The sequence below is a fragment of the Trichechus manatus genome, unplaced genomic scaffold, assembly GCF_000243295.1.
Source record: "Trichechus manatus latirostris isolate Lorelei unplaced genomic scaffold, TriManLat1.0 scaffold00022, whole genome shotgun sequence".
NCBI lineage: Eukaryota > Metazoa > Chordata > Mammalia > Sirenia > Trichechidae > Trichechus > Trichechus manatus.
This window is the reverse complement of record NW_004443958.1, coordinates 11,062,914-11,090,785: the sequence shown is the minus strand read 5'-3', so window position 1 is coordinate 11,090,785 and position 27,872 is coordinate 11,062,914. Positions and strand designations below refer to the sequence as shown.

Genomic DNA, 27,872 nt, shown 5'->3' with positions numbered 1-27,872 from the left:
ATTAAAAAAAAAAAAAAAAAAACCACTTTAAAATTAACTGGCTTTAAACAAAACAAAGTATTATCTCATGCTATAAACAGAGAAGATATTTCTAATACAAATGAATTAAAAATATGTTAAAAGATTGAGAAAACATTAAGTATTTTATCAAAACTTGGTTTGAAGTTCCCTGAAATAGACTATTTCCATTTGCCAATTCTCCCCTAAATTAATTCGTAAATTCAATGCAATCCCAATAAAAATCCGAATAAGGTGTGGGGAGAAGAACATTCAGACAGAATGATAAATTCTCAAAATCTATTTGGAAAAATAAATATCGTAGAATACTGAGGAAAACTCTGAAAAGAAGACTAATAAGTGGAAATCAGGCCTACTAGCTAGAAAATATTACAAAGACACTGTCATTAAAACAGTGTGGTACTAGCGTAGGAATAGAACAACGGAAGAGATCAAGAATATAAAGTAATTTAATATTTAATAACAATCAGTTGACAAATGGCTTTGTTGATATTCAATAAACTGTGTTGGGACAACTGACTTACCTTTTGGAAAGAAGCAAGCTTGGTCCCTAACTCTTTCCTCACACTTAATTTTCAGACAAATCAGAGGTTGGCAAACTTTTTTTGAAAAAGGCCAGATTGTAAATATTTTAGGCTTTGTGGGTCATTGTTTCTGTCATAACTACTTATCTCTGCCATTGTAGTACAAAAGTAGCCATAAACAACATGTAAACAAATGGGTGTGGGTGTGTTCTAATAAAAAAGATTCATTAAATAAACCTTGGCAGATAGAAACAATGGAATAGTATGTGACCATAAAAACAGAAATAGATCCATGTATACTGAATGGATACATGAAAAAATATTCAATATATATCATTAAAAAAAAAAAACAGAATGCGTAGAGAATAATCTCATTTTTGTAAAAACATAAGAAAATATGAATCCAATTATTCCTTTATAGAAAAACATCTGAAAGGCTACTTTAGCCATTTTTAACACTTTATCTCTAGAAATGAACTGAGGGAAGAGTGCAGAAGCTCATTTTTTTACTTCACGTATTTTGTATTGGAAATGTTTTTACATTGCCCATGAATGAATTTTATATTGAAAAAGAACATTTCTCCTAATTCACAATTAACTTAATGGTTAACTGATACTGACTGACATTTCTAGAGAAACAGTCACTATCTTAGGTTGGGTTCTTTAAAGAAGCAAAGCCAGCAAAGCACATATATATATATGTATATATAGTTAGAGAGAGAGAGAAGCTTCTCCTGACTCCTGTGGCTGCAGGGGCTGATGAATCTAAGATTGGCAGGTGAGATGGCAGGCTGCTGGCTTACAGGCTGCAGAGGCTGACTAATCCCAAGACAGACAGGCAATACAGCAGGCCACTGGCTCAAGTCCCACAAACAGGAGGTCAGACGATGACAAGCTGGATGCAGGATCCACAGCAAGAAAGCAAGCTTTGCCAGAACGTCCATATATATTGGATGCAGGCCAGACTCCCGAGGAAACTCCCCTTACAACTGATTAGCTGCTCACATCAGATCACATCATGGAGTATGACTATATCGTTACATAACTGCTGAACCACTGAGAATTTAGCCCAGTCAAGTTGACACACAACCTTAACCATCACAGTCACCAAGGACACTAGTCAACTTGACTAATTTTTCCTAGCATTTCTAAATTACAACCATTAACAAAATACAAAGAAAATAAGTAATAGCTATCTAAGGGGAAAAGCAAATAAAATTAAAGGGGCAATTTAGTATTCATTGTGAACTGCAGGAATAATATTTAATTTGAAGGTGTTCATTACATTTAAATGACAGTAAATGGAAATAAAGTACTAAGACAAGAATAATAAACCTTTCTTTCAATTTCATCATCCAGTCTTCTTAGTTCCATTTCACGTTGGTCTTGCTGTTGCTTCAGAAAACGCCTTCTTGCAGCATCTTGTAAGTGTATTTCCTTTCTTTTCAGCTCTCTCTTCACAGCAGCCAGTCTTCAAATACAAAATACATCAAAAAGAACAAATAAAGCATTTCCCAATATAGATTTAAATTGGAAAACATTTTCACAACAATAGCTCCTGGCCACCTATTTTGATCCACTTTTCCAATCTAACTGGTACCACTGTAACACAGCTGTATTTATAATATATAAAAGAAAAGATGTTCAATTATAAACAAGTCTGCATTCATGAAGATGACAAATGGTCCACAGGCAATTGGCTATCCTTTTCATACTCAAAAGCTCTTTTACAGGTCTGCTACTTGGATTTATTTCAATACAATTGATATCTTTTATTTGAAGGAATGATGTAAAAAGATGCTCCAGTGTTACCAAGGATGATGCATGCTTACTCTTTTAGAATTTTAGTAGAAGGCTAATTGCTTAGTTCAGTAAATCTTTTTAATCCACTCTAGAAATTTACTTCATAAATTCCTACTCAAGATTAAGAATCAATAAATGGCTATAGAAATGAGTTTCCCAACGATCAGCTTAGTCTCAATACCTGTCCCATAATTTTAATTTACAATCTCACCTTATTAACATATTTTTGAATAAGCATTTAGTACTTCTCCTGTCCTCCAAAGTATAAATTGCATAAGAGATAATCATTTTATGTGCCATTTTCAAGTCACACAAATACAAGTTTAAAACACAAAAATTTAAAAAATTATGCTCATTAAAGGTGATTTATCTAGCACTCTACTTGAAGTACTTCTGCCCATGGCGATTAACAAATGTTTCTAATAATGTCCTTCAAGGTGTCATAAGATCCTGTGTTACTTCTGAATAATCAGTGCAAAGTTACATCATAATGAGCGTAGATTTAGAATTAACTACATTTTACTACATCCCAATTTTTTTGAAAAGTGGTATATATAGATTTCTTTTTTATTAACTTAAATATTTGCCTAATGGAACTACTATAGCAGGAAAATGCTATATTTAGTGCTGTTCCTATAATTGTTCCTATAATTAAAAAAAGTGAAAGAAAAAGAAATCATTGAACTAACTCCTATATCTAGGTATTTTTAAAGTGATAAAACATACCTCTGTCTTTGTTCCAGCATCTTCTCTTCTTCTCGAAACAGAATTTCTCTTCTTGTTTCTTCAGCTTTACGAAGCAGTTCTTGCTTTTGGTACCAAGCTTCATCTTCAGCTCTTTGCTGGTCTACTTCAGCTTGCATATCTTCAACCGTCTGCCTTAAGTAAATAATGTATTATTATGAAAACTAAAGAAAAAGAACCCTAAGTAGTTTAAGTCGAAGAACCACTAAAATATAAAATGTATATCTGATTAATGTGTAATTGACTTCACTTCTATATGCAAGTATCAAACATTTTTAAAGCTATTTCTAGTCTCCAAACTCTGATTTTACATCAACACTTAATAATTTAACTGTATTATTCATAAAAAACTGTTATATTCTGTTTCTATCAGATAAAGAACAACTATTCCATTATTACCTCTCTCTTAGGTAATCCAATTCATCATTCCTTATTCTTTCTCGTTCCTGTGTCTGATAATCCACAATAAACTTCGGATACTGATTAAATACTGGATATTGCCCTTTTGTCAGTGCGACAAAAACATCAAGCATGCTCTCTGGATGAATATCAGTAGGTGTGGTATCCACAAGGTGGTAAACTTCTCGAATTACAACAGTTATATCTAGATTGTTCCGATGGTGAAAAAAATACTGTAAAAAATGTGTTTAAATCAGGATTTATAACAAAGCAATTATGAGGTAGAATAAAAACAGAAGTTTAAAAAATGCAAATGCCAATTTGTATTTAAGAGGGTATTTTTTTTTGCAAATTCACTGAAGCTTTTCTTAACCCAACTTTAAAAAATGATTCAATTTCATATTTTCAAAATGTAATAAAATTTCAAGACCATACTATCAACTTTTAAAAGTCAAACTTTAAAAATTTTAACTGTCAAAATGAAAGCTTCCTTTACAATAGAGAAACAAATGTTTCAACAGTAGAACAACTTCTGCTTGGGTTTTTCCCAAAATCCAAAATAAATAAATTAGCCTTTGAAAATAAATTTGCTTGATTCTTTAAAAATATCTGAAATGTTTCCACATTATCTTATTGTGCTGGTAGATCAGAGTTATAAAACTTACATTATTGTGTGATCAATTTGACAGGAACCACAATTTAATTTTTTAAAAAAATCAATTCATCCTTTCTACCAAAAGAGCCACTCCTTTTTGAAGTCACCTCTAATGCTTTCTGTCAGTCACTTTCCTGCCAAGTGTCAAAACTCTCAGTTACCATTTTGCATGGTACCAAGCATCCAGACAGACCAGATGGGTCACTGATAAGATCATGCACAGAATAAATTACCCAACTGTTCAACGTCCTTTATAAAGACTTTTTAGCATAAACCCCCAATATTATCATGATTCTTTTCTGAAGCTACAATTATAAGAACTAAGGAACCCCAGAAAGCATGGCCCCCAGATTTTCTATCAGCCCAGAACTAAAACAATTTCTGAGGCCAACTCTTCAGACAGGGATTGGACTGGACTGTGGGACATAAAGTGATGCTCGTGAGGAGTGTGCCTCTTGGCTCAAGTAGATACAAGAGACTAAACAGGCAGCTTCTGTACAGAGGTGAGAGGGAAGGCAGAGAGGGTTAGGAACTGGTTGAATGGACATGGGGAATCCGGGGTGGAAAGGAGGAGTGTGCTGTCACAGTATGGGGAGCGCAATTAGGGTCACATAACAATTTATGTATAAATTTTTGTATGGGAGACTAACTTGAAATGTAAACTTCATCTAAACTACAACAATAAAAAGACAAAAAAAGAACTAACGAGACTGATGTAATTGCCTGTTTAACTGTCTATAAACCATGTACGGGCAGGAACTGGTCTATTTTGTTCTCCACCGTATTCCTAGCACCTAGCACCAGTACCTGGCATATAACAGGTACTCAGTAAATAAATGGCTTTTTCATTCTATTGAAATAACTGAAATTTGAGAAACTCTACTTTAGAACAAGGATGTTTACCTCGAAATCATCTTTAAGATTACAGTTGAGCAAAGGGGCTCTGGAACATATGTTGTAGGCGACAACAGCCATCAGGAGGAATGAAGGATGGTTGGAGAAGACATTATCAAATAATTTCAGCCACTCCTCTCTTGTCAGTACTTCTGAGAACAAAGTTTCAAGAAGAGGCCATGCATACAGCTAAAATAAATTTTAAAATTTATTACATAAAAAGACAAATATTGTATGACCTCACTTACATAAAAAGACAAGAAAAGGCAAACATATAGAGAACAAAGTTTATTAGTGGTTACCAGAGGTGGAAGGGAGAGGGGAAAAGGAGGGTTAATGGTGATGGAAAAATTTCATTGATTAAGGGTAGGGTTGTGCAGCCAACTGTTGTAATTGCTGTTAATAAGTTACACACTTGTAAAAAGTTGAGTTTGCTAAAGTTGTGTGATAGATTATATTAATAATGACAAAAAAAAAAAAGAAGAGTAGCTGCTGAGGCTGCTTATGTATAACCAAACACCTCATGGGATTTGGTTCCTTGGTTTGGAGGTTTAGGGTCATGGTTTCATGGGACATCCCAGTTAATTGGCCTAATAATGTGTCTAGTGCTTCTGTTCTACCTCCTAGTTCTCTGAGTGTGCCTGGGGTCTTAAAACCTTGCAAGCGCCATCCAAAACACAAAAATTGGTCTCTATTCACCTGGAGCAACAGAGGAAGCAGAGTCAGGAATAGGAGGAGGATATAGAATGTGTGGCTAATTGCCTTCATGAAGAACTGCCTCCTTTGCCATGAGACCAGAAGAACTGGATGGTGCCTGGCTACCATTACTGAACATTTTAATCAAAGAATCCATAGAAGAATCTTGATCAAAGGGGGGAAAATGCAGAAGAGAATTTCAAATTCTCATAGACTCTAAACTTCCTAGAGCCATGAAAGGCGGATGAACTACTGCCCTGAGATAATCTTTAAACCTTAAACCAAAAATACCCCCTGAAGTCTTCTTAAAACCAAACAACAGTTTTGCTTAACTAGTAAAAAAAGGTCTGTCTTGAGCATTATGCTCTTTTAAGAACTATCTATAGGGATCAAATTGACAATAGCAACCCGAAAGATTAGATAGGAACTTCAGGAGCAGTGAGTTTATGTTAATGGAGGAAGAACAACTCAGAAAAGGAGGGTGAGACTGGTTGCATAACTCGATCAATGCAATCAACATCATTAAATTTTACAAGTAGAAACCGTTGAACTGGTGTATGTTTTGCTGTGTATATTCTCAACAACAACAAAATAAATAAAATTCTAAAAAATTTTTTATTAGTTTTCTAAGGAAAGTTGTAATACAGTCATTGCTAAAACACACGTATAAGTTTGGTTTAAGCTATTAAAGTCATATTAAAAACATAATTATGGAAAGAACTACCTTAATTTGGACCTTTTATTATTTACAGACTTTGAGGAAAGCAGTTTAATGAAGAAAAAGAATGTAATACTGTTAAAAATACAAAATTTAGTATGCGCTGTACTATACATTTTCAAGAAAATACTGTCTTACTTATACCAGAACCAACATTAGCTTCCAAAATAAGTTAGTTGTTATAAAAACTTACACTCCATACCTGGGAAGTTATATCACGATCCATGAAGTGTTGCAACAGCTCTTTGTCATGAAATGCCAAAACATTTTCTATCATACTAAGAATATTGATAGGAGGATTAGGAAAATATTCAAACCAGTGTTGACACCAATTGACTATGAAGAAAAAAATTGACAATTTATCTTTAAATAGCTTTCTGTATTATCAAAGGACTCCATATTCTTAAATGTATCCACTCTTTATGTCCTCAACATGCCCATGAATAAAGTAAACCACACATGGTAACTTTTTAAATTCTAAGACAATAATTCTTTAAAAATCCATGTTAACATAGTATCTTACATACGCAGAAATTTTGCAAATTTCCTCCTAGCAGTCAATGAGAGAGTATCTACTAAAAAAGAAGAGGACCTCAAAAGTATACTGATCCTAGTCACAGAGGCATTCTGGTTCCTCCTGGCTCCTGTGTTATATCTATTTAGATTTTCCTGGTTAACAAAATAATCTCTTTTAAAAAGGTTCCTATTTAATTCTTCATTAAATGCGATCAATGTTAACATGCCAATCTCACCCCGATTCAACATTAGAAAAGTTTGGAAAAAAGTTACATATTGATAGCAATACATAAAAATAAATGAGTATATCTCTTAAGGAAACCCTGGTGGCACAGTGGTTAAGAGCTACGGCTGCTAACCAAAAGGTCAGCAGTTCAAATCCACCAGGCACTCCCTGGAAACTCTATGGGGCAGTTCTACTCTGTCCTATAGGGTCACTATGAGTCAGAATCGACTCGACAGCAATGGGTTTGGTTTTTTTTTTTATTATTATTTAATATATGTCTTAAATATAAGGATATTTAAGGGATCTATTAAATATAAAGAGAATAAAAAAGTCCCCATTACTAGGATAAGACTGCTTTATAGACGTAATAGTAAGTAACAACCAGAATGGCTTTAAATCTGTCAATGACACTGGTTTCAGTAAACTTGACTTTGAAAACGAAACAATCAATGGCAATGACACTCTTTGAAAGTTAGAAAGTAGGATTATTCAGTGAATAGGCTTCATCTTATTTGGACTCTGTATAACATCCAAAACAATGTCTCCTCAAAAGCCCTATAGAAGATTATCAGTTTGTGTTGCTCAGTGAGCCTGTGTCTAACCACCACAGCCCTCCCTTACTTAAGTAATGAATACATTCAGCTTTTTGGTTTCAAATAGTGAATGGTGGCTTCATCCTTTGACATTAAAACTGGCTTCATCCTTTGACATTAATCTTCTTTCTTAAATCAGCAAAAAAGGCTTTTATCAGTAGCATATTGGATTACATACAGTTTACAAGGTCCTTCCAAACCTAGGATTCCATTATTTCATTTATTAACCTGTTGCTGTCGAGATGATTCTGACTCATAGCGACCCTAGAGGACAGACAGGGTTTCCAAGGAGTGGCTGGTGGATTCGAACTGCCAACCTTCTGGTTACCAGCCGACTGCTTAACCACTGCACCATTTCATTTATTAGTGAGTATTTTATTTCAGTTAATAATTAAATCATACATAAAAACTTGCAAAGACTAAACGTTGAAAGAAATATTCCAACTTCTTTAAACTGCTACTCTGTAAGTTAACTTCAAAAGGAAAATCTGGTTCAGTAACACTAAGTAACATTTATAATGTCTTATTAAGCAAGACATTGCTAGTTCTAAGAATTAAAAAAGCTCCACACATACACAAAAACCTGGCTCTTTTATTCTAATTTAATCTTCATCAATAGAACATTGTTTTCCATTAGGCAAGAGGAAAACTCTGCCTTATAGAATAACCATTTGCCTTCTCTTAAGTATTTTTATTCTGATTCCGTGTCACCACACAACAAAAACCGGGTAGAGAATTTACAGACAGAACTGACTGAGAGCAGAATAAAGAGAAGTGGTAACTGTGTGGAGATCTTTTACCAAACCCGAAGTTAAGAATGTCCTCCTGGTTACAAGAGACTCTTAAAGAGTATATGAAAATAACTTTTATAAGTATGTCTCAATTTATACATAGAAGTAACTGTTTTCCTTCAAAATTTCTTCTAGGTCCCAACTAGCCTATAAACACAAGAAAGCCAGAAACATGGCTTATCCCAAGCAGCGGGAAGTTGAAGCTCAGTAAATGTTTATTGAACAAAACTAGTTTGAGACTCTTAGCTACTCATGTTGAACACTGCCAAGGGAACAATGATCCCTTAGATTTAGATTTCAGGTACGTTTGCTTAGAAGAGAAAAATAAATTTCTTAGCATATAATCATACTTTAGCTATGTAATGAGATTTTACTGGAAATAAAAAACATAGTTTTGGATGACTATCTAAATTAAATATAATTTGTTGCACTTCCTTTTAAAATACTTAAGAGTCTAATTAGTGCTACTGGCTAGTAAACTAGTTCAACCCTTTTGGGGAATCAATCAGAATATTCATATTTTATGACCAAATAATTCCAATTCTGAGAATCTATCCAAATAAATTATAAATATTTATATATGAAGGTGCTTACGACATTGTTACTTTTAATAGGTAATAATTAGAAACAATCTAAATGTCCAACAGTAAGAGATGAAACTAGTGCATACACAGTATGGAATATTACAGTCAATACAAATGTTTATGAAGTTAACAAAATAAGGGAGATGTATATACCATATTAAATAAAGGCAATATGATTATAATGATTTAAAAAAAACTCTGTTTAAAAAAGGTAGAATGATTAGGAAAACAAACAAACATCTAAAAGTCCTGCAATAGAGAAGTAGATAAATTAAGGTACACTCAGAAGATGAAATATTATATTATATAGGCAATAAATTATGTTTTTCAAGAATAGTAAATAATTTGGGGGAAATGCTCACAAGAAAGTCATCAGTATATTATCAAAGATTATCTCTGGGGAAAAAATACTGGATAATTTTCTTTTGTATGTTTTCCTGTATTTTTCAAATGTTCTCCAATTATTGGTAAAAATTTATCAAAACAATTACAATGTCATTTGTGAAAAGTTGCAAAGGTACAAAGAAATATCACGAAAACATATAGGGAATCACTCCTGGGTTCATTATTTAATAATTTTTTACTTACCTATGAGAGTAGCAATAACTTCAAAGCAAATGAGTTGATTGTTCTGGAATAATTTTACGAACGGAAATGCCAAGAGTGGAAGATACGGCGTGTCACTAAAGATGGCAGACCAGTGAGCTAATGCGGATAGAGTTCTGTGAATAAAATAAGAAAATAGAGACCAGAAATTATTATTCAAATAAATAATAAATTCACATGATGAAACATTCAACCCAGAAGGTATATCTGGTGAACGAACATCTTCCCTCCCACTTCTGTTACCTAGTTCACCTCTCTAGAAGCAACCACTGTGAAAAGTATAAATCCTTTTTAAACGCATCACAAATGGCGGTGTGTAATAAACACTGTTCTGCGCCTTGCAATTTTCAATTCATTGTATCTTGGAAATAGTTCATACCAGCAAACACAGAACTTTCTCATGATATTTTACAGAAGCATAAGGCAACTCTGTATGGACACATCTTAATTTCTTTAACTTGGCCCCCACTGTGGGCATTTAAGCTGTTTCCAATCTTTTATAAACACTGCAGTTAATGCTATTGGATGTACATCATTCTGTATGTGAGAATATAGATTTGAGAACAAATTTCTAGCAGTGGAATTGCTGAGTCAAAGGATATGTGCATTTGTAATTTCAACAGCCAGAGTCAAATTTTTCTTTACAAAAACAAGTGCCCTTAAGTGATGCCTGCTTTAGATTAAAAGACTTAAAGGACACATCGACCACATGTAACGTGTACACCTTGTTGGACCCTGATTTAACAAGTTTACCATAAAAGAGATTATAATACAATCAGGGTAACAGGAATGCTGATTGGATATATGATATTAAAGAATTATTGTCAATTCTTTTTTTGGTGTGATAATGGTAGTGTGTTATGTTAAAGAAAAAAAAAAGTCCTTATCCTTTAGAGGTACGTATGAAAATGTTTAGTGGAGGGAGTGTGTTTACGTTGGAATGAGATGGGTTGGGGGTATGGAGTGAGAGGAGATATTGATGAAACGAGATTGGCCGTGAGTTGGTAATTGCTAAAGCTGGGTGATGGGTATGAGGCTATTCATTATATTATTCTCTGTACTTTTATTTATGCTTGAAATTTTTCTTAATAAAAACTTTATTTAAAAAAAGTCTCAGATTCTGGGGCCTGGGCTTGATCCCTTATCTAACTTCTCTATGCCCTAGTTTTTAAATCTGAAAAACAGAAAGTAGTACTTGGCACATGAAAGCACTGTAAAGTGTTAGTTATTATTATCATTATTAATATTTATTCGGTGCTTACCAGGTATCAGATGCTGGTATAACCATTCTAAAAAAGATTCTAATTCTTACTTCCCCAATAATCTTGTGATGTTGGTGCTATTACTTCCATTTTCAGATAAAGAAATTAAGGCTGAGAACAGTAACGTGACATGTACTACATCACAGTCATAAAGTGGGAGAACAAGGATTCAAAATTAGGTTCTTTACTTCAAATTCAAAGCTCTTTCTAATATGCCTGCTATGCATCTTTGTTCCTTTAGATGGAAGAGTTCTACTTTCTAGAACATAACCGAAGCTAATATTCAAATATAAGATACACACAAGTTTTGTTTTTTAAAATTAACAAACCAACACACTGCACGGCTGATCAAAGATGTCTAGATAATATTTTATAAACAGAGGATTTTAGAATACGACAGTCACCAATTACAGATTTCATAAGCATTGCTACAATACACTGAACCTACCTCTGTAATACTCTGAGCAGTCTCCGACTTTTGATGGGGTATTTCTTCTGAAGGTTGAGAAACGCCACATGAACACCCTTATCTACTAGGCTACTAAATGCAGTATGATTTTCAGGCAGTTGTAGCAGAGAGCGCCAAATGAACATTCTGAAATTAAAACACAGTTTTAGCCAGGAAAACTTTTTTGGTGAAATTTATTTAATGTGTAAGAACTAAAATTTTTACCTATATTTCATTGGATATTCACCATAGCCTTTTAATAAGATTTGTAGGCGCTTTTTGTTTAATCCATCTGACAATTCATTCTATAAAGAGGAAGACAGTATGAATAAGTAACGTGACCATAAAACTCAAAAGATGACAGTGGTGTTCCAACTTTAGAATGCAAGAAAGATTTTTACATCACAGGACCTACACATGCTCACTCAAACACACACATACACATTCCCGAGTGTGCATATGTAGCAGATAAAGTTTCATAATACATTACTTACCCCAGACCAGCGTTTGGCAAACTTTTTCTGTAAAGGGCCAGATACTAAGTATTTCAGGTATTATAGGTGAAGACTCAAAATCAAGGACATTATGTAGCTTCTTATGCAACCATTTAAAAATGTAAAAACCACCCTTAGCTGGTGTGGCAGAGACAATACTACCCTCTCCCCTCCCGTCATCTTCCCCATGTGGCCTCAGAATCCTGGCAGTTATGCCATTACTCTCCAGATAGGATAAGACTCTTCCTTGGGAGGGTTGGGGGTGGGGGAGCGGCGGGATTTGAGTAGCCCAAGAAGAAATACCTAAGACACTGACATAGAAGGTTTCCCAACAAACTCAGATCAATCCACAGTGAAGCTCAAAGTCAACTAGCCCACTCATATTCTCAGAGCTTCTAATCACCTTTTACTCTTCTACTCTTAATCAGTATTGGACAGCTAAAGATTATCAGATACCTGAGGAAAGCCTCTAAAAAAAACTAAAAAAAGCAACTTAAGAGAACACAGACTTGCTGAACGAAGAAAACATTGTTAATATCCTCAGCCAGATAACATGAAACAAGAATAGGAAGTCATAAAATAGGAATATTCAAAAATTAAAAAGGTCTAGAAATTGAAAAACACAAGAGCAGAAATGAATAAAACTAAGAAAATCTCCAAGCAAGTAGCGTAGAAAGATTACAGAGGGGAGGAAATCAATGAAATAATTCAAGAAAAATTCCTCAGAACTGAAAGACATGAGTTGCTCAGCTCAGTAAATAAAAACAGGCTTATACAAAAGCACATCATTGTGAAGTTCCAGAACACTGGAAACAAAGAGAAGATCTTACAAGCAGAGGAATAAAAATAATGTCTAACTTCTCAACAGCCATACTGAAAATAACAATGGAGAAATAACCTCAAAATTCTGATTGAAAATTATCTGTAAACTAGAATTTTATACCCAAACTATCACTAAAGTATGATGGATAGGCTACTAAGGGCATTTTTAGACCTACAAAGTTTAAAAAAAGTTACCTTGTCCTCCTGTACCCTTTTCTCAAGAGCTACTGAAGAATGTATTCCCACAAAATGAAAGTGTAAATCAAGAAAGATTTTTTTTCTTGGATAAATTACCCAAGAGGGAAGAGTGATGATGGAATACAAACCAACAAGGCTTGTCTACAGCAGAGCCATGACAAACAAAAACGTAATATATTCTTACCTCTTTATTTTCAAAATTACCAGTCAGGTCTTGTTTTAATATTCTCGTTTGTATTTTGCTTTCCCTTGATTTTGTTGGCCGCTGCACCCTTCCTGATGTTACTTTCATCTTAAGATCACTGGAGTTCAGTTTGCTCTTGGGCAAATCTTCAATCACTTTCACTAAAGGAGGAGGTGGCTAAAAGGAAAAAAAAAACAACCAAAAAACTCCAGTGGATATTGTGAGAAAACAGGCCTGTTAATGTATGATTTTTTTAAAAAATTTGCCTTAATTTAGTAACACATCTTAATATACACTGTTATTCTTCAGGCAAAAAGTGTAAGCAAAATGCCTAAGAACGCTTCCTTGTTGACTAACAAACCTAAGCAAATTTCTGTCAAATTATCTTTGGAGAAAATACTAAAGAAACATGATTAAATAACAGCAATAAACAGAATTTAATTAGTCCTTGACAGCTGGCCTTAAATCATAGAACACCAAATCATTTTTCACACTTGCATGATAATGTTAGAAATATTGAGATAATCTGCAGAGGAGAAGGCAGCATCTGGCCCTCTAGAAGCTGAGAGAAGCACCCTAATGTTCTCGAGGCTCAAGTGAAATTTCTCTCAGAGAGAAGAAACTATCAAATGACTTCCTACTTGGAAGCATGGAGCTCCTGCCTTGCTGTCCTTGGTTAAGGTTTTTCAATCTGCACAGAGATGGCTCTGTTAACCTATTACTGTATCAACAGCTTAAGAGGCAGTTCAGAGAGCAAGATTTAGAATCCAAATCCTCATTTTTATGGGGCTTCTCAAACAGAAAATAAAAATTCAACTTCACCTTACTTAAGGTAAAATAATTCACTAAAACATTTTCTCCATGAATAATACTCTTTGAAATCCTAAGATCCTTATTCAAAGGAAATGAGCAGATAAGGTAACTCAGGCTGAGTCCTAAATACAATTAAAGTACAATGATCACTTATTCTGTGATTCAAGTCTTCAATTCTTCATCTATGAAATGGAATTAAGTGGCCAGACTTCTGAATATTACCCATCTTTAATATCCTTGAACTATCTTCTCTTCAACCTCAACCCATTCTTATAAATTTTTATTAAAATTTCTACCCTACCCAACCCTACCAATCTCATCTTTCCTGACTTCCCATTCTGTAGGAGCAACTCTTGGAAAGACCTCAGAAGGTTCTTACCCATCTCCAGTGGTGTCACTAGGGAGGTGCGGGAGATGTGGACCATACCAGGTGGCACTGACAGAGGGTGTGACACCAAAACGATCATCTATAAAAATATCCCTGTAGCTAGTTATAACAACAAAAACATTTTTTGTGAGCCCAGCTTGCATATATCATTATACCTACAAGGCTAAAACTCTAAATCAAAATTTCTATTCTAATGTCACATCTTTCCTGCTTGAGCACCATGCTCTACCACAAAGTACAATCTCCCAGAAGTTAGAGCCTGAGATACAACCTGATTTGCCGTAACTTCATAATGTTAAACTCTAACACATAAGAATTAGTTTACTTTATTAGCATAATACTAGAAATTTCCAGTGGCAAGAAACAGGACTTGGAAGGAATGAGACACAGGTGAGTTAAGTTTTAGAGAATATGGACCTGGTTATTTGTGTAGCCTAGAAGAGCAATAAAGATACTGGTGGTGCTGGTATTGTGTCAAAAAAAAAAAAAAGACTATTCTAGTTCTGTTGTGAGCTTTTCTGGTCAATATGACAATATGATCTCAATTTGCTTAACAAGTGAGAGCTGAGAGGAAGTCAATGACTCACTTTACCTTGGTTTTTCTCAGATCTCTCTCCCCTCTATTAATAAGGTTTAGCTAATTCTGTAGCTAAAGTAAAAGGAAGAAATGATGAAGTAAAAGCTGAAAAGATTTCAGAGGCGGCTCGAGAAGACAAAGTATTATAATGACATGAGCAAAGACCTGGAGATAGAAAACCAAAAGGGAAGAACGCACTCTGCATTTCTCAAACTGAAAGAACTGAAGAAAAAATTCAAGCCTCAAGTTGCAGTGCGGAAGGATTCTATGGGAAGAATACTAAAACGATGCAGGAAGCATCAAAAGAAGACGGAAGGAATACACAGAGCCACTACACCAAAAAGAATTGGTCGACTTCCAGTCATTTCAGGAGGTTAGCATATGATCAAGAACTAATGGTACTCAACGAAGAGGTCCAAGCTGTACTGAAGGCACAGGCAAAAAACAAGACTCCAGGAATTGGCGCAATAACAATTGAGATATTTCAACAAATGGATGCAGTGCTGGAAATGCTCACTCGTCTATGCCAAGAAATATGGAAGACAGCTACCTGGCCAAGCAACTGGAAGAGACCCATATTTATGTCTATTCCCAACAAAGGTGACTGAATCAAATGTGAAAATTATTGAACAATATCATTAATATCACATGCAAGTAAAATTTTGCTGAAGATCATTCAAAAGCAGCTGTAGTAATATATCAACAGGGAACTGCCAGAAATTCAAGCTAGATTCAGAAGAGGACACAGAACTAGGGATACCACAGCAGATGTCAGATGGATCCTGGCTGGAAGCAGAGAATACCAGAAAGATATCTACCTGTGTTTTACTGACTATGCAGAGATACTCAACTGTGCGGACAATAACAAATTATGGATAACATTGTGAAGAATCGGAATTCCAGAACACTTAATTGTGCTCATGAGGAACCTATACATGGATCAAGAGGTAGTCATTCAAACAGAACAAGGGGATACTGCGTGGTTTAAAGTAGGAAAGGTGTGAGTCAGGGTTGTTTCCTTCCACCATACTTATTCAATCTGTGTCCTGAGCAAATAATCCGAGAAGCTGGACTATATGAAGAACGGGGCATCAGGATTGGAGGAAGACTCATTAACAACCTGTGCTGTGCAGATAACACGACCTTGCTTGCTGAAAGCGAGGAGGACTTGAAATAGTTACTGATGAAGATCAAAGATCACAGTTTTCAGTATGGATTACACCTCAACATAAACAAAACAAAAATGCTCACAACTGGACCAATAAACAACATCATGATAAACAGAGAAAAGACTGAAGTTGTCAAGGACTTCATTTTACTTGGATCCACAATTAAAACCCACGGAAGCAGCAGACAAGAAATCAAAAGACGCATTGCATTGGGCAAATCTGCTGCAAAAGACATTTAAACTGTTGAAGAGCAAAAATGTCACCTTGAAGACTAAGGTGCATCGGACTCAAACCATGGTGTTTTCAATCACCTCCCATGCATGCAAAAGCTAGACAATGAATAAGGAAGACCAAAGAACTGATGCATTTGAATTATGGTGTTGGTGAAGAATGTCGAATATACTACAGACTGCCAAAAGAATGAACAAATCTGTCTTGGAAGAAGTACAGCCAGAGTGCTCCTTAGAAGGGATGATAGGGAGATTTTGTCTCACTTACTTTGCACGTTATCAGGAGGGACTAATCCCTGAAGAAGAATATCATGTTTGGTAAAATAGAGGGCTGGCAAAAAAGAGCAAGACCCTCAATGAGATAGACTGACAGCTTTTCTAATTTTATTGTAACAATGGGCTGAAACATAGCAACAATTGTGAGGATGGTGCAGGACCAGGCAACGTTTCGTTCTGTAATACATAAGGAAGTTATGAGTTGTAACCGACTCAATGGCACCTAACAACAACATCATGCAAATATCCATATAAATGTATGCACACGCACATTTGCATACACAGAAAAAAGATTGGGAAAGTATACATCTCAAAACCATCTGAGAATGGTGAGACTATGAACAAATGATTTTTATTTATCTACTTGCTTATCTGTGTTTCTTGTTTTTCTGCAATGAGACAGATATTACTTGTATAATAATAATAATATTATTAAAAGGGCAAAAAGGAGGTGGCACATAACAAAAAACACAAAAACCTTTATATTAATAATCACAACACCTGGGCCTGGTAATGGGTAGCTGTGTGATTAGGATGGGGTTAGATCACTGAAGTCCCTCCCAGTGTTACCATGGTACAATTCCAGACTGGGAAGGCTGACACAGACAACCAGACTTGGCAATGAGCTCGGGAAGTTTCAGATAACCATAGAAGAGGAGTGGGCAGTGCATTTTTGGTGAAATGAAGCACGTGGCTAACGGCTGTAGAAATGAGAATGGCATCTACAGGGGACATTGAGGGGAGTTACAAGTATGGGACAAAGAGGTGGATGGGTAGAGTAGACAAGATGAGAGGGGACTTATAGAGCCAGGCAGAAGAATCTGGAACTAATGCAAAAGGAAGGAAGCCAATGAAGTAGCATTATTTTAGAAACACTGATGAAACCATTATTTTAGAAATATATCAAATAGAAGATGAATTGATGGGCAGGTGCAGGCAGAGGGCTCGGAGTCTGGAGATTTTGTTTAAATTACTGTTATCCAGAGTAGTTAATGAGGGCCAATCCAAGGATAGCTAAAATAGGGGTGAGAACAGGCAGCACATCGGCAGATACTTCAAATTTAAGAAATTACATGACTGATTTAGGGAATAAAGGAATAGGAACAGTCATGGAGCTCCAAGGTTTCTAGACTACAAGGCGGGAAGAAAGAGTGTGACAGAGACGAAGAAACTGGGGTTGAAGGCCTCTTTTGAGAAGGAGATCGTGAGTGGGACCTTGAAAGGGATAAGAACACCAAACACTGATGTCCTTTAGGACAGAAGCTATTTAAGCAAAGGGAGAAATCAAGGCTGGAGATGTGGCTTTTGGAGTAATAGCAAAAAAAAAAAAAATCCAGAAAACAGATAAGTTCCAAGACAGTAACAGAAACATAAAAATGTTATTACTGATGATACAGTATTTGAGTGTTTTTTAAAATTGATGTTATTTACTTGATAACATACCTTATTTATTTCCTGAGTTAAAGCCTGAACTGAATATATGTTCAGACTTCCATTTTCCATAATAGATGCAATGTACCGTCCATGTGGACTGATTACTGATGAGCTAATTCCCTCGTCAAGGCTCCCAATTTCAAAGAGAAGTTTACAAGTCTGTATATTGATAAATCTCATAATACCATCTTGACTTAGCACTCCAAGAACCTACAAGTAGAGAGAAACAATATATAAAAACATGAAAGTCAATGTCTGTAACTCAATCTATACACAAACACATATATACATATGTGTGTTTGTATGTGTTTGAGGGAGGGAAGTCAGAGGATTCTCACAGAGCTATAATATATTTTAAAGCCCCTAATTTTGGCTCTTGTAGATTTGCCTTGCTCAGGCCCAGATAAGCCTGGCTCTAAAACTGAAAGAATGGAGTTCTGAATTCATCCAGTGACTTCATGGGAGAAACACTTGGCGATCTGCTTCCGTAAAGATTACAGCCAAGAAAACCTATGGGTCAGTTCTACTCTGTCACATGGGGTCCCTGTGAGTCAAAACAGACTTGACAGCACACAACTATAAACCAGAACTAGGAAGGCACCCACGCTGTGGGAGTATGAAAAGGTGACCTAAGAATCTTCCCTATCTTTAGGCAGGGCACATCTCCACTGACCTCCTACCGAGGGGATGCAGATGATTAGACAGCTCCTGGTTTTTGCCTCCACACGGCTGTCAGAACAAGGAGGGTGGAGGGGTTGTGTTCCTTTACCATCCACCCAGCTTAATCAGAGCTAAGCATCAGCCTGACACCCACACAAGCTTATGACCACTGGTAAGGTTCCCCCCAGGGCGTGTTTTCAGCAACTAACGTTTGGGGAGTAGAGAAAGTTTGAAAGCTGCAAAGATAGTGGAGGGGCAAAAGGGGAAGCAAGTCTTTTAAGGGAAAACTTTTTTTAGAGTTTTAACTCATATAATTTGAAAAATTAAAAACAAAGTTTAAGCAAATAAAACCCTTTGCTGTCTCTACACATTGGTTCTTTTTCTAGTGCCAGTGGCTGGTAAGCAGTGCTGATACATGGCAGTTTAAAACACTGATGTTGCTTGCTTGGAGGGGAACATCTGTAAAGCAAGCTTTTCCTTTGGTGAGGTTGTCGGAAACAAACCCTTTCATCTGCAGTTGCTGCAACCCCTCTGAAGGGCAATTTGGCGAAATCTATTAGAATTACAGATGCCCATAACTATGCTTATGCCACTATCTCAGCTCTGGAATATTATCCTCACAGATTAGACGCATGAAATGTCGTATGCAAAAAGTTACTCCATGAGGCATTATTTGTAATAAAACCAAAAACCAAACTCATTGCCATCGAGTTGATTCTGACTCATAGCGACCCTAAAGAACAGAGCAGAATGGCCCCATAGGGTTTCCAAGGAGCACCTGATGGATTCGAACTGCCAACCTTTTTGTTAGCAGCCTTAGCTCTTAAACCACTATGCCACCAGTGCTTCCTTATCTGTAATAGAAAAGGACTAAAAACAGGTTAAGTGCTCAATAACAGAGGACTGGTTTAAAAAAAAAACTATGAAATACCACGCAGCTGTAAAAAAACAAAGTTCTGTACTGATATGGAAGAATCGTCAAGAAAAATTAAGTGAAGAAAGTAAGGTGCAAAGCTGTATATAACTATACATGACAACAGTGGTTATAGGGGAGGTGATAACTGGGCAAATGGGAGACAGGAGTGACTTTTCACTGTATGTTTTTACATTTTTTTTTGTTTTCAACCATGTGAAAATGTTACCTATTCAAAAAACTTTAAACAGATATGATACATACACACACGTATACAAATATACGTAACACATACATAATAATTTGTTAAAGTATGAGATCCATGACAGTCAATTTAAAAAAGAGGAAGACCCTCAGTGAGATGGATGGACACAGTGGCTGCAACAATGAGCTCAAACATAGCAATGATTATGAGGATGGCACAGGACCAGACAATATTTCATTCTGTTGTACATGGAGTCACATGAGTTGGAACCAACTTGATGGCACCTAACAACAATTTAAAGTAGGAAAGTTAAGATTTGATTGCACTCAACTGAGAAAGAGAAAAAAAAAAAGAGTTCAGGAAGGAGGTTGGGGACTGGTAGAAGGAAGCACTCTGTAAACTAAACCAAACAAACAAAATAAAACACACCCAAACTTGTTGTCTTCGAGTTGCTTCCGACTCATAGTGACCCTATAGGACAGGGTAGAAGTACCCTACAGGGTTTCCAAGGCTGTAATCTTTACAGAAGCAGACTGCCACATCTTTCTCCCTTGGAGTGGCTGGTAGGCTCAAACCGCCAACATTTCTGTTAGCAGCCGAGCGCTTAACCACTGCTCCACCAGGGCTCATTTTTTTGTAAGCTAAGGTAAGATACAAATAAAACATTTTTCATAGAACTGGTAGGAAAAACACAATATAACAAAGTGAGAAAACTTCAGTTCTCGTTCCACCTTTATTCCTTACAATTAATAGGGATGTTGACAGATCACTTCGTGTTTTTAAGCTTCAGTGTCATAATTTGTAAAACAGGGAGGATATCATCCCTGCCAATCTCCAAAAAATTCTTCTAAGGCTCAAATGAAAAATAACATGCTAAAGCACCCTGCAAACCATAAAATATGACATAAATTTAAGGTATACTGATTTTATTAAAAGGGTAAACTGTCAGTAATGAACACGACAAAATATTTTGACATTTTTTCAGTTCCAGACTCATCACAAAAATAACCTATTATTAGTAATTTCAAGTCCTGTAACAGTCAGGGTATAAGTTAAATAAGTAAGAGCTAGGAAAGTTTAGAAGTTGACGTGATTCTTCTCAAAAAGCACAATGTCCTACATTTACATTACTAACCTGGTTAGAACCAGCATCGAAACCATCAGGAAGAAATTCCAGATGGCGAATGGCTCGGACTTTAGTAGGCATCTGGATGATGCTAAACAGCTGTTTAGCTTCCAAGCACCACAGATGAAGATGATTTGATTTGCCTCCAGCAGCTAGGATTCGACCATCTCTATATAATGAAAAGGTGAGAAGTAAGACTAGTTGAACAGTTTATAGTAGTGCTATCCAACAGAACTTTCTGTGATGATGGAGAAGTTCATGTATCTATGCTGTCCAATAAGGTAGCCATGAGTCACATGTGATTACTGAGCACTTGAAATATGGTTGGTGCTACTGAGGAGATTAATTTTTAATTTTATTTGATTTTTATTAACTTCAATTTTAAATAGTCACATGAGGCTAGTGGCTACTATATTGGACAGGTCAGGTTTATAGTGTATATTTTTCATCTATTGCACTAAGGCACCAGTTTAACAAACATTTGTTTGATGACTTAACTGGGGGTTTCCTGAGTAACATTTATATTTCAAAGCATCTCAACTTTCTATATTTCGCACACAACTGTACTGAATTGGCACTGTATTGCTATATGAAAAAAGAAAAAAGCCCAAACTTTTTTCCTGCTGAAAGAAAGCTAAATTATGTTTGCAAGGTGCAAAAAGAATAGCTAAATGAATAAAGTTGTACTGATTTGCAAGCTTGTTGCTCATTTATTCAACAAGGCCTTATGAAGTATCTACTATAAGCCAGGTATCATTCCAGATACCAGGGACACAGTAGTAAGACAGGTAAGATCCCGCTCCTGTGGAATTTCATTCTAGAGGAAGGTAAACAAACACGAACTTGATCTCAGCTGGTAATGAGTTCTATTATAGAATTATAAAAGGAGGTGATGTCAGAAAGCTGGGAAAGGAGGAAGATCTGTGATCTGAACGACGTGAACGGGCCAGTCCTGGGATGGTCTGAAGGATTCCATGCTGGTCAGCATCCTGATTGGCCAGTATAAAAGTGTTAAGAAGGCCTCACAGGATACGGTGGGGAGTTTGGATTTTATTCTAAGCGCAATGGAAAGCCTCTGAAGGGTTTTAAATAGGGAAGTGACATGCTCTAACTTAATGATGTAAGAAGACCGCTCTATCTGCTGTGTAGAGACTGACTTTAAGAAATGAGATTGAAAACAGGGAAACCAAATAAGAGGCTATTATAATGGTCCAAGAGAGTTTGGACTAGGTTAACAACAATGACAATGGACAAAAACATACATACTATTTTATTTGTGGGTATATTTGAAGTGTTCCACAACAAAGTTTTAAAAAAAAAAAAAAAGGTTCTGCAGACCACATCTAAATTTGAAAGAAGCTTTTCCTCATGTGACAATAAGATATTGAACGAAAATTGATAAAATTTCACCACAAGTTAAAGTTCTTAAAAATTCTCAGCATTTTAAAATGCACACTACCTGGTCACAGCAAACACTTTGTATAATATACTCGAGCTTTCAGGTGGAGCTGGCAATTGATACTTGCAAAAGAGAGTATCACACTCCCAGGCAAAGACGGAATTATCTTTAAAACAGCTGAGGATGGTATTACTTAACGGCAGAAAGAAAACCTAAAGAGGGAGGAAAAAAAAGTTACTATTCACATAAGGATTTTATGTTGTTGTGTGCCGTCGAGTCGATTCTGACTCATAGAGACCCTACAGGACAGAGTAGAACTGCCCCATAGGGTTTCCAAGGCTGTAATCTTTACAGAAGCAGATGGCCACATCTTTCTCCCACAGAGCGGCTGGTGGGTTTAAATTTAAAATTACAGAAATAGTCAATTTTTCTTTTTTAAAATGATCACTTCTTAAACTGGAAAAAAAATCCATTTGCAATATATGACGGGATAGTACTGATTTTTCATAAACTATTTAAACTAAAAAGAAATGGTAAATCTCTTTAAATAAAAAATAGGTGACTATAATAACAAGGCAATTTATAAAATACTAAGTAACAATTTAAAAATACTTAACCTTATAATAAAAGATTGAAATGAAAGTTGAGATAACATTTTATGTATATCTAATTTGTTTAAAAAAATAATGTACACAAATATAGTGTATACATACACAGACCATACATAGATGAACAAATGCATAATACAGTATTTATCAATTACATTAATATACTAGTATAAACACTACAGTAAATAGTAAATACTGAATACTGATAAATATTAAATACTGTTAAAAATACTAAATGTTGGTGAAAGTCTGGGGACATGGCACTGCCATACATTGTTGCTAGGAGTAAAAACTGGTTACAGAATGTACGACGTATCTCAAGAGTCCTAAAAATGTGTATCACTTCTATCTTAGCCAATCTACTCCAAAGAATTAATCCTTTGGAAATAATCAACAAAGTGCTTAAAATAAATGTATATAAATGTTTGTTAAACATTATTTATAAAAGTAAAAAGTTGAAGATAAATATATGATCATATTTAATTACAGATTGAATTTATTCAATGGACAACTGAGATGGAAATTAATTGATAGCAAAGCAGAAAATAACCTCATTTTATTCTCCCAATTTTTCATTTTTCTATTGCATAAGCACTAAATACTGCTTCCTTTTTAAGACACAAAATTGTAACTGAAATTGACTAATATTTTCTCGTAAGATCTTCAACTGCCTCAAATATAATTTTACGTGTCATCTGTATAAGACATACCCACATAAATATAATGCACTATGGAACATACTGGTTAATTAAAACAATCTACTCAGAATCAGTAAGACACAAAAATTGCTAACAACCACATCAGATGTTCCTTACTTTTGACCTTGGCTCACTTTGCCAAAGATAATCTCTGGTAGGGCTTTGGTTAATAGATTCGTTATGTTAGAAAGATTTATAATACCAAGATCTTATAGAAGGAATCTGCAATGAATACATTACATTTATAATGAACGCATTACAACATTGTTTCAAATCTGATGACCAAAAAAAAGTGACTTAGGAAAATTTTTATTATAATTAGCAGTCATTTTTCTAGAAAAGTAATATAGTTTATTCCTAAGGGGAGAGGCAAAATCTTAAAAGATAATGAGCATCAACTGCTATTTTAGGGAAAGAACTGTGATAGATTATTGCCTACATGATTATTCATTACTAGATCTGTGATTTTAATTGCTAGATTTTAATGATTATAAAATTGTTCCTAATGAATCGTATCATTATTATGTAGCTAGTGTCATCTCCTGACAAATATAAAGAGCTTAGGAAAAACATTAAAAGCATTAAGAAGATGCACTTTTTGGGGGGCTGGGGTCAAGAATGGCGCTCCCGTTTTTCCTTACGGAATATGAATTAAGCTTTCTAATTCATTTTTAGTTGTACATTAGCTTTTCCAAAATTTAGAGTTAAGGATAGTAATATTAGCTAGTTAAGGTCAAATGTACAACTCAGCCATATTTAGTATAAAGATCATTTGAATTAAGTTCAGTAACACATTCTGTATTACATATTTTCTAATATTCATCACAAAGCCTCTTCAGATACATACTGATCATAGTAATTAAAAACCCCAGAATTATTTATTCCAAACTTGCTAACTAAGAGCTGAATATCCCATCTCCAAGAATCAACGAAAGAATCAGAATTTACCAGTTTGAAGAAGTGTGATGGGTGTACCTGAGTATAATGGTATTCCAGTATGGTATAATGGAATGGCTTTTGCGTAAGACAGGCTTGGATGTAAACTGAAACTCTACAATTTATAAACTATGTGACATTGGCAAGTTACTTAATGATTCTGAACTTCAGTTTACAAATGGGGATAATAGTATCTACCATTTAGAATTATTTAAGCTTAAAAGTAATTATACAAAGTGCCAGGCACATAGAACGTATACTTGACAATTGGTACACATTACTATTAGTATTAATTACTGCTATTGCTACGTATAAAAATTAGTGAAAAGAGTGGTAGGTTCTTTAAAACATTGTGAAATCAAAGGTCCATAGTTCCTTATCTGAAAACTTCAAGACCAGATGTGCTTTAGAATTCAGAATTCTTTCCAGTATTAGAAAGGTAATAATGCAATGCACACTGTATATTATTATGTAGAACCTCTAGGGGGCCTGGGGCAACACCCTACACTAAAACGCATTAATATTTCAGCCTCATGTCCATATTCAGGTATGGTACCAAATGAATTCAGCTCAGATCACATTTTGCCAACAAATGTTATTAAAACACTTTCGAGTTTTGGAGTTGTTGTTTTTTTTTTAATTTTTGAATTGCCAGTAAGAGGTTGTGTACCTATATAATGTAGTTCAAAAGAAAAATAATAAATTTATTTACCTTACAGCTTTTTAAGAACATGTCTAATTGCACTGAGATAACCCCATAATAGTATCGATAATGATAACAATAACAACAATAATAGAAATAGCAGCAGCTGCAGCTACTTTTGCTAAGCACTTACTATACAACAGCATCATGCAAAGTGTTTTACATAGATTATCTCATTCAATCCTCAAGTTAACCCTGATGTAGGTATTATTACTACTTTCGTGAGATATCAAAAAAAAAGTCATAAAAGATCTATTTAAAATACAGAATCTGAAACTGTAATAAAAATACAGGTTTAGCCAACTATACTAAAATTTTATAAGAATTAAAATTTTACTTTAAGATTAGGTTATTTATTTCCTATTTTTTACAGTAAAAGCCAGGATGGCAAATATCTGGCACAGTGCCAGTTTTTGTAAAACCCAGGAGCTAAGAATAGATTTTTACATTTTTTAAATCATTACATCTTAAATGGTTATAAAAGTACACACATAGTAGCCTTTATTTTGCCTCTTGGCCTACAATGCCTAAAATATTTACTATCTGATCTTTTAATAAAAAGTTTGCTGTTAACTTACAGACTATGTTGTTGTGTGTGGAGGAGTTGATTCTGACTCAGAGTGCTCTACAGGACAGAGCAGAACTGCTCCCCAGGATTTCCTAGGCTGTAATCTTTATGGGAGCAGATCGCCAGGTCTTTTTTCCCGCTGACCTTTGGGTTAGCAGCCGAGCGCTTAACCAGTGTGCCACCAGGAGTCCTTTTAACAGACTATAATGTTCTATTATTTTAGAACAATATACTTACATGCATACTTCACAATATACATACATTTTCTATATTTAATTTTACTCTCATACCACTAACGTTTGGAGTCCTAATTTCTAAACTTAAATGGCCAAGCAAGGTTAGAACTGGCGCTGATCCAGCGCACACTAACGTAAATTTCATGGTAGAAAGAACAGATGGCTTTTGTATCATTGTTTCATAACTCTGTTTCCACTGTGGTTTCAACTCTCAGTGCTCTCTTCTTCGGAATTCAAAATTCAATTTAAGCACTGAGGCAATTTAAGAAGAAAAGACCTACCAACACATTTGGCCTAAATCTCTAATGGATAAGCTGGCTACAACTTTTATCTCTTTTCAATTATTAAAGGTAAACTAAAAAACTCAGGGATTTCCACGGAGACTACAAAATAAATTTGTGGTTGACATGCATTGCTAGCTGTTTATGTTAATAACCAAGAAATTAAAAGCAATACTGCATGTGTAACATAACCTGAAGCAAAGTAATCAATCATGTGGGAGACTCAAGACACTCCTCAAAATGGCATTTGGCTAAGCAAATAGGAAAAAAAAAATTAAATCTTAAAAGCAAAATAAACGGATTTTAAAAATAAATGGTGGTATGTTATACAGTGGAATACTAAAATCAACAATAAAAAGGAACGAACTATTGATACATACAACAACACGGAAGATCTCAAAAGCATCATGCTCAGTGAAGAATGCCTTATATCAAAGAGTACATACTGAAATGGTTCTATTTACAGGAAATTTTAGAGCAAGCAAAACTAACTTACAGTGGGAAAACATTAGAGGAGTGCTTACTTGGAGTGGGGATTGACTGGGAAGGGACATGATGGAATTTTCTGGGATGATGACAATGATACGTGAGCGCAGATTATACAGGTATATGCATTTATCAGGAGCTCTGGTGGCGCAGTGGTGAAAGCGCTCATCTGCAAACCAAAAGGTCTGTAGTTTGAACGCACTAGTCACTCTGATGGTGAAAGACGTGGCAGTCTGCTGCTGTAACGTGCTGTAAAGATTACAGCCTTGGAAACCCCACGAGGCAGTTCTACTCTGTCCTGTAGGGTCGCTCTGAGTCGGGACCAACTCAACAGCAACGAGTTTGGTTTTTTTTTTTTTAATACTTGTGTCTATAACTTACTATAAAATGCAAAAATTTAAAAAAAGATGAATTTATGAATAGAGGGATAGATAAGATGGATAGATCCGTGACATAGTATAGTCAAATGTAAAGTATAATAAAGCACAGCAAAGTAACATGTTAATAGTAGAATCTAAATGGTTGATGTAATATGTTCACTGTGAAATTCTCTCAATTTCTTTGAATGTTTGCGATTTTTCATAAAATGTTGAAGAAAAAACTAAAACAAAACCAATGAACTAAATAAAAAAACCATCATCCTTATGAAAGATGAAGTCACACAGCTGTTAATAACAATTTTTGAAAGAAGCTCAGAAAGTTATAAGTTACAATAGGCAGCATCTTTGATTCTGTTGGCTGTTTTGCTTTGCTTGTTCCTGAATTCCAAGAACACAGCTATGTGGGACAAAGAGAATCATTACTTTTATATCATCTTTACATTCTTCCGACCAAGTAACTAGCCTGAGAATCACAACAGGCCAAGATGTCCCTCCTCACTGACCTTCTGTATACCCACAGACTGGCGAATATTCAGCTTTCTTTTTCTCTGAAAGGTATCCAAGTCCCAGAGCTGTGCGGTATCAGAAGAAGTAGTGATGGCATACCTCCC

General features: G+C 35.2%; 1 protein-coding gene across 1 annotated transcript in view; it reads right to left on the bottom strand.

Moving 5' to 3' along the window:
• The window catches only part of TBC1D31 (TBC1 domain family member 31), a 47,388-nt gene that overhangs the window by 10,883 nt on the left and 8,633 nt on the right, over nucleotides 1-27,872 (bottom strand). The window contains exons 3-15 of the mRNA XM_004373028.2: nucleotides 27,765-27,867; nucleotides 22,426-22,577; nucleotides 20,976-21,135; nucleotides 18,072-18,272; nucleotides 13,176-13,352; nucleotides 11,703-11,782; nucleotides 11,478-11,624; nucleotides 9,750-9,883; nucleotides 6,654-6,787; nucleotides 5,047-5,226; nucleotides 3,489-3,721; nucleotides 3,072-3,224; nucleotides 1,878-2,013 (exon numbers count right to left, since the gene is read on the bottom strand). Coding sequence (XP_004373085.1) covers nucleotides 1,878-2,013; nucleotides 3,072-3,224; nucleotides 3,489-3,721; nucleotides 5,047-5,226; nucleotides 6,654-6,787; nucleotides 9,750-9,883; nucleotides 11,478-11,624; nucleotides 11,703-11,782; nucleotides 13,176-13,352; nucleotides 18,072-18,272; nucleotides 20,976-21,135; nucleotides 22,426-22,577; nucleotides 27,765-27,867 — 1,990 coding nt within the window. The remainder of the gene's footprint in view (nucleotides 1-1,877; nucleotides 2,014-3,071; nucleotides 3,225-3,488; nucleotides 3,722-5,046; nucleotides 5,227-6,653; nucleotides 6,788-9,749; nucleotides 9,884-11,477; nucleotides 11,625-11,702; nucleotides 11,783-13,175; nucleotides 13,353-18,071; nucleotides 18,273-20,975; nucleotides 21,136-22,425; nucleotides 22,578-27,764; nucleotides 27,868-27,872) is intronic.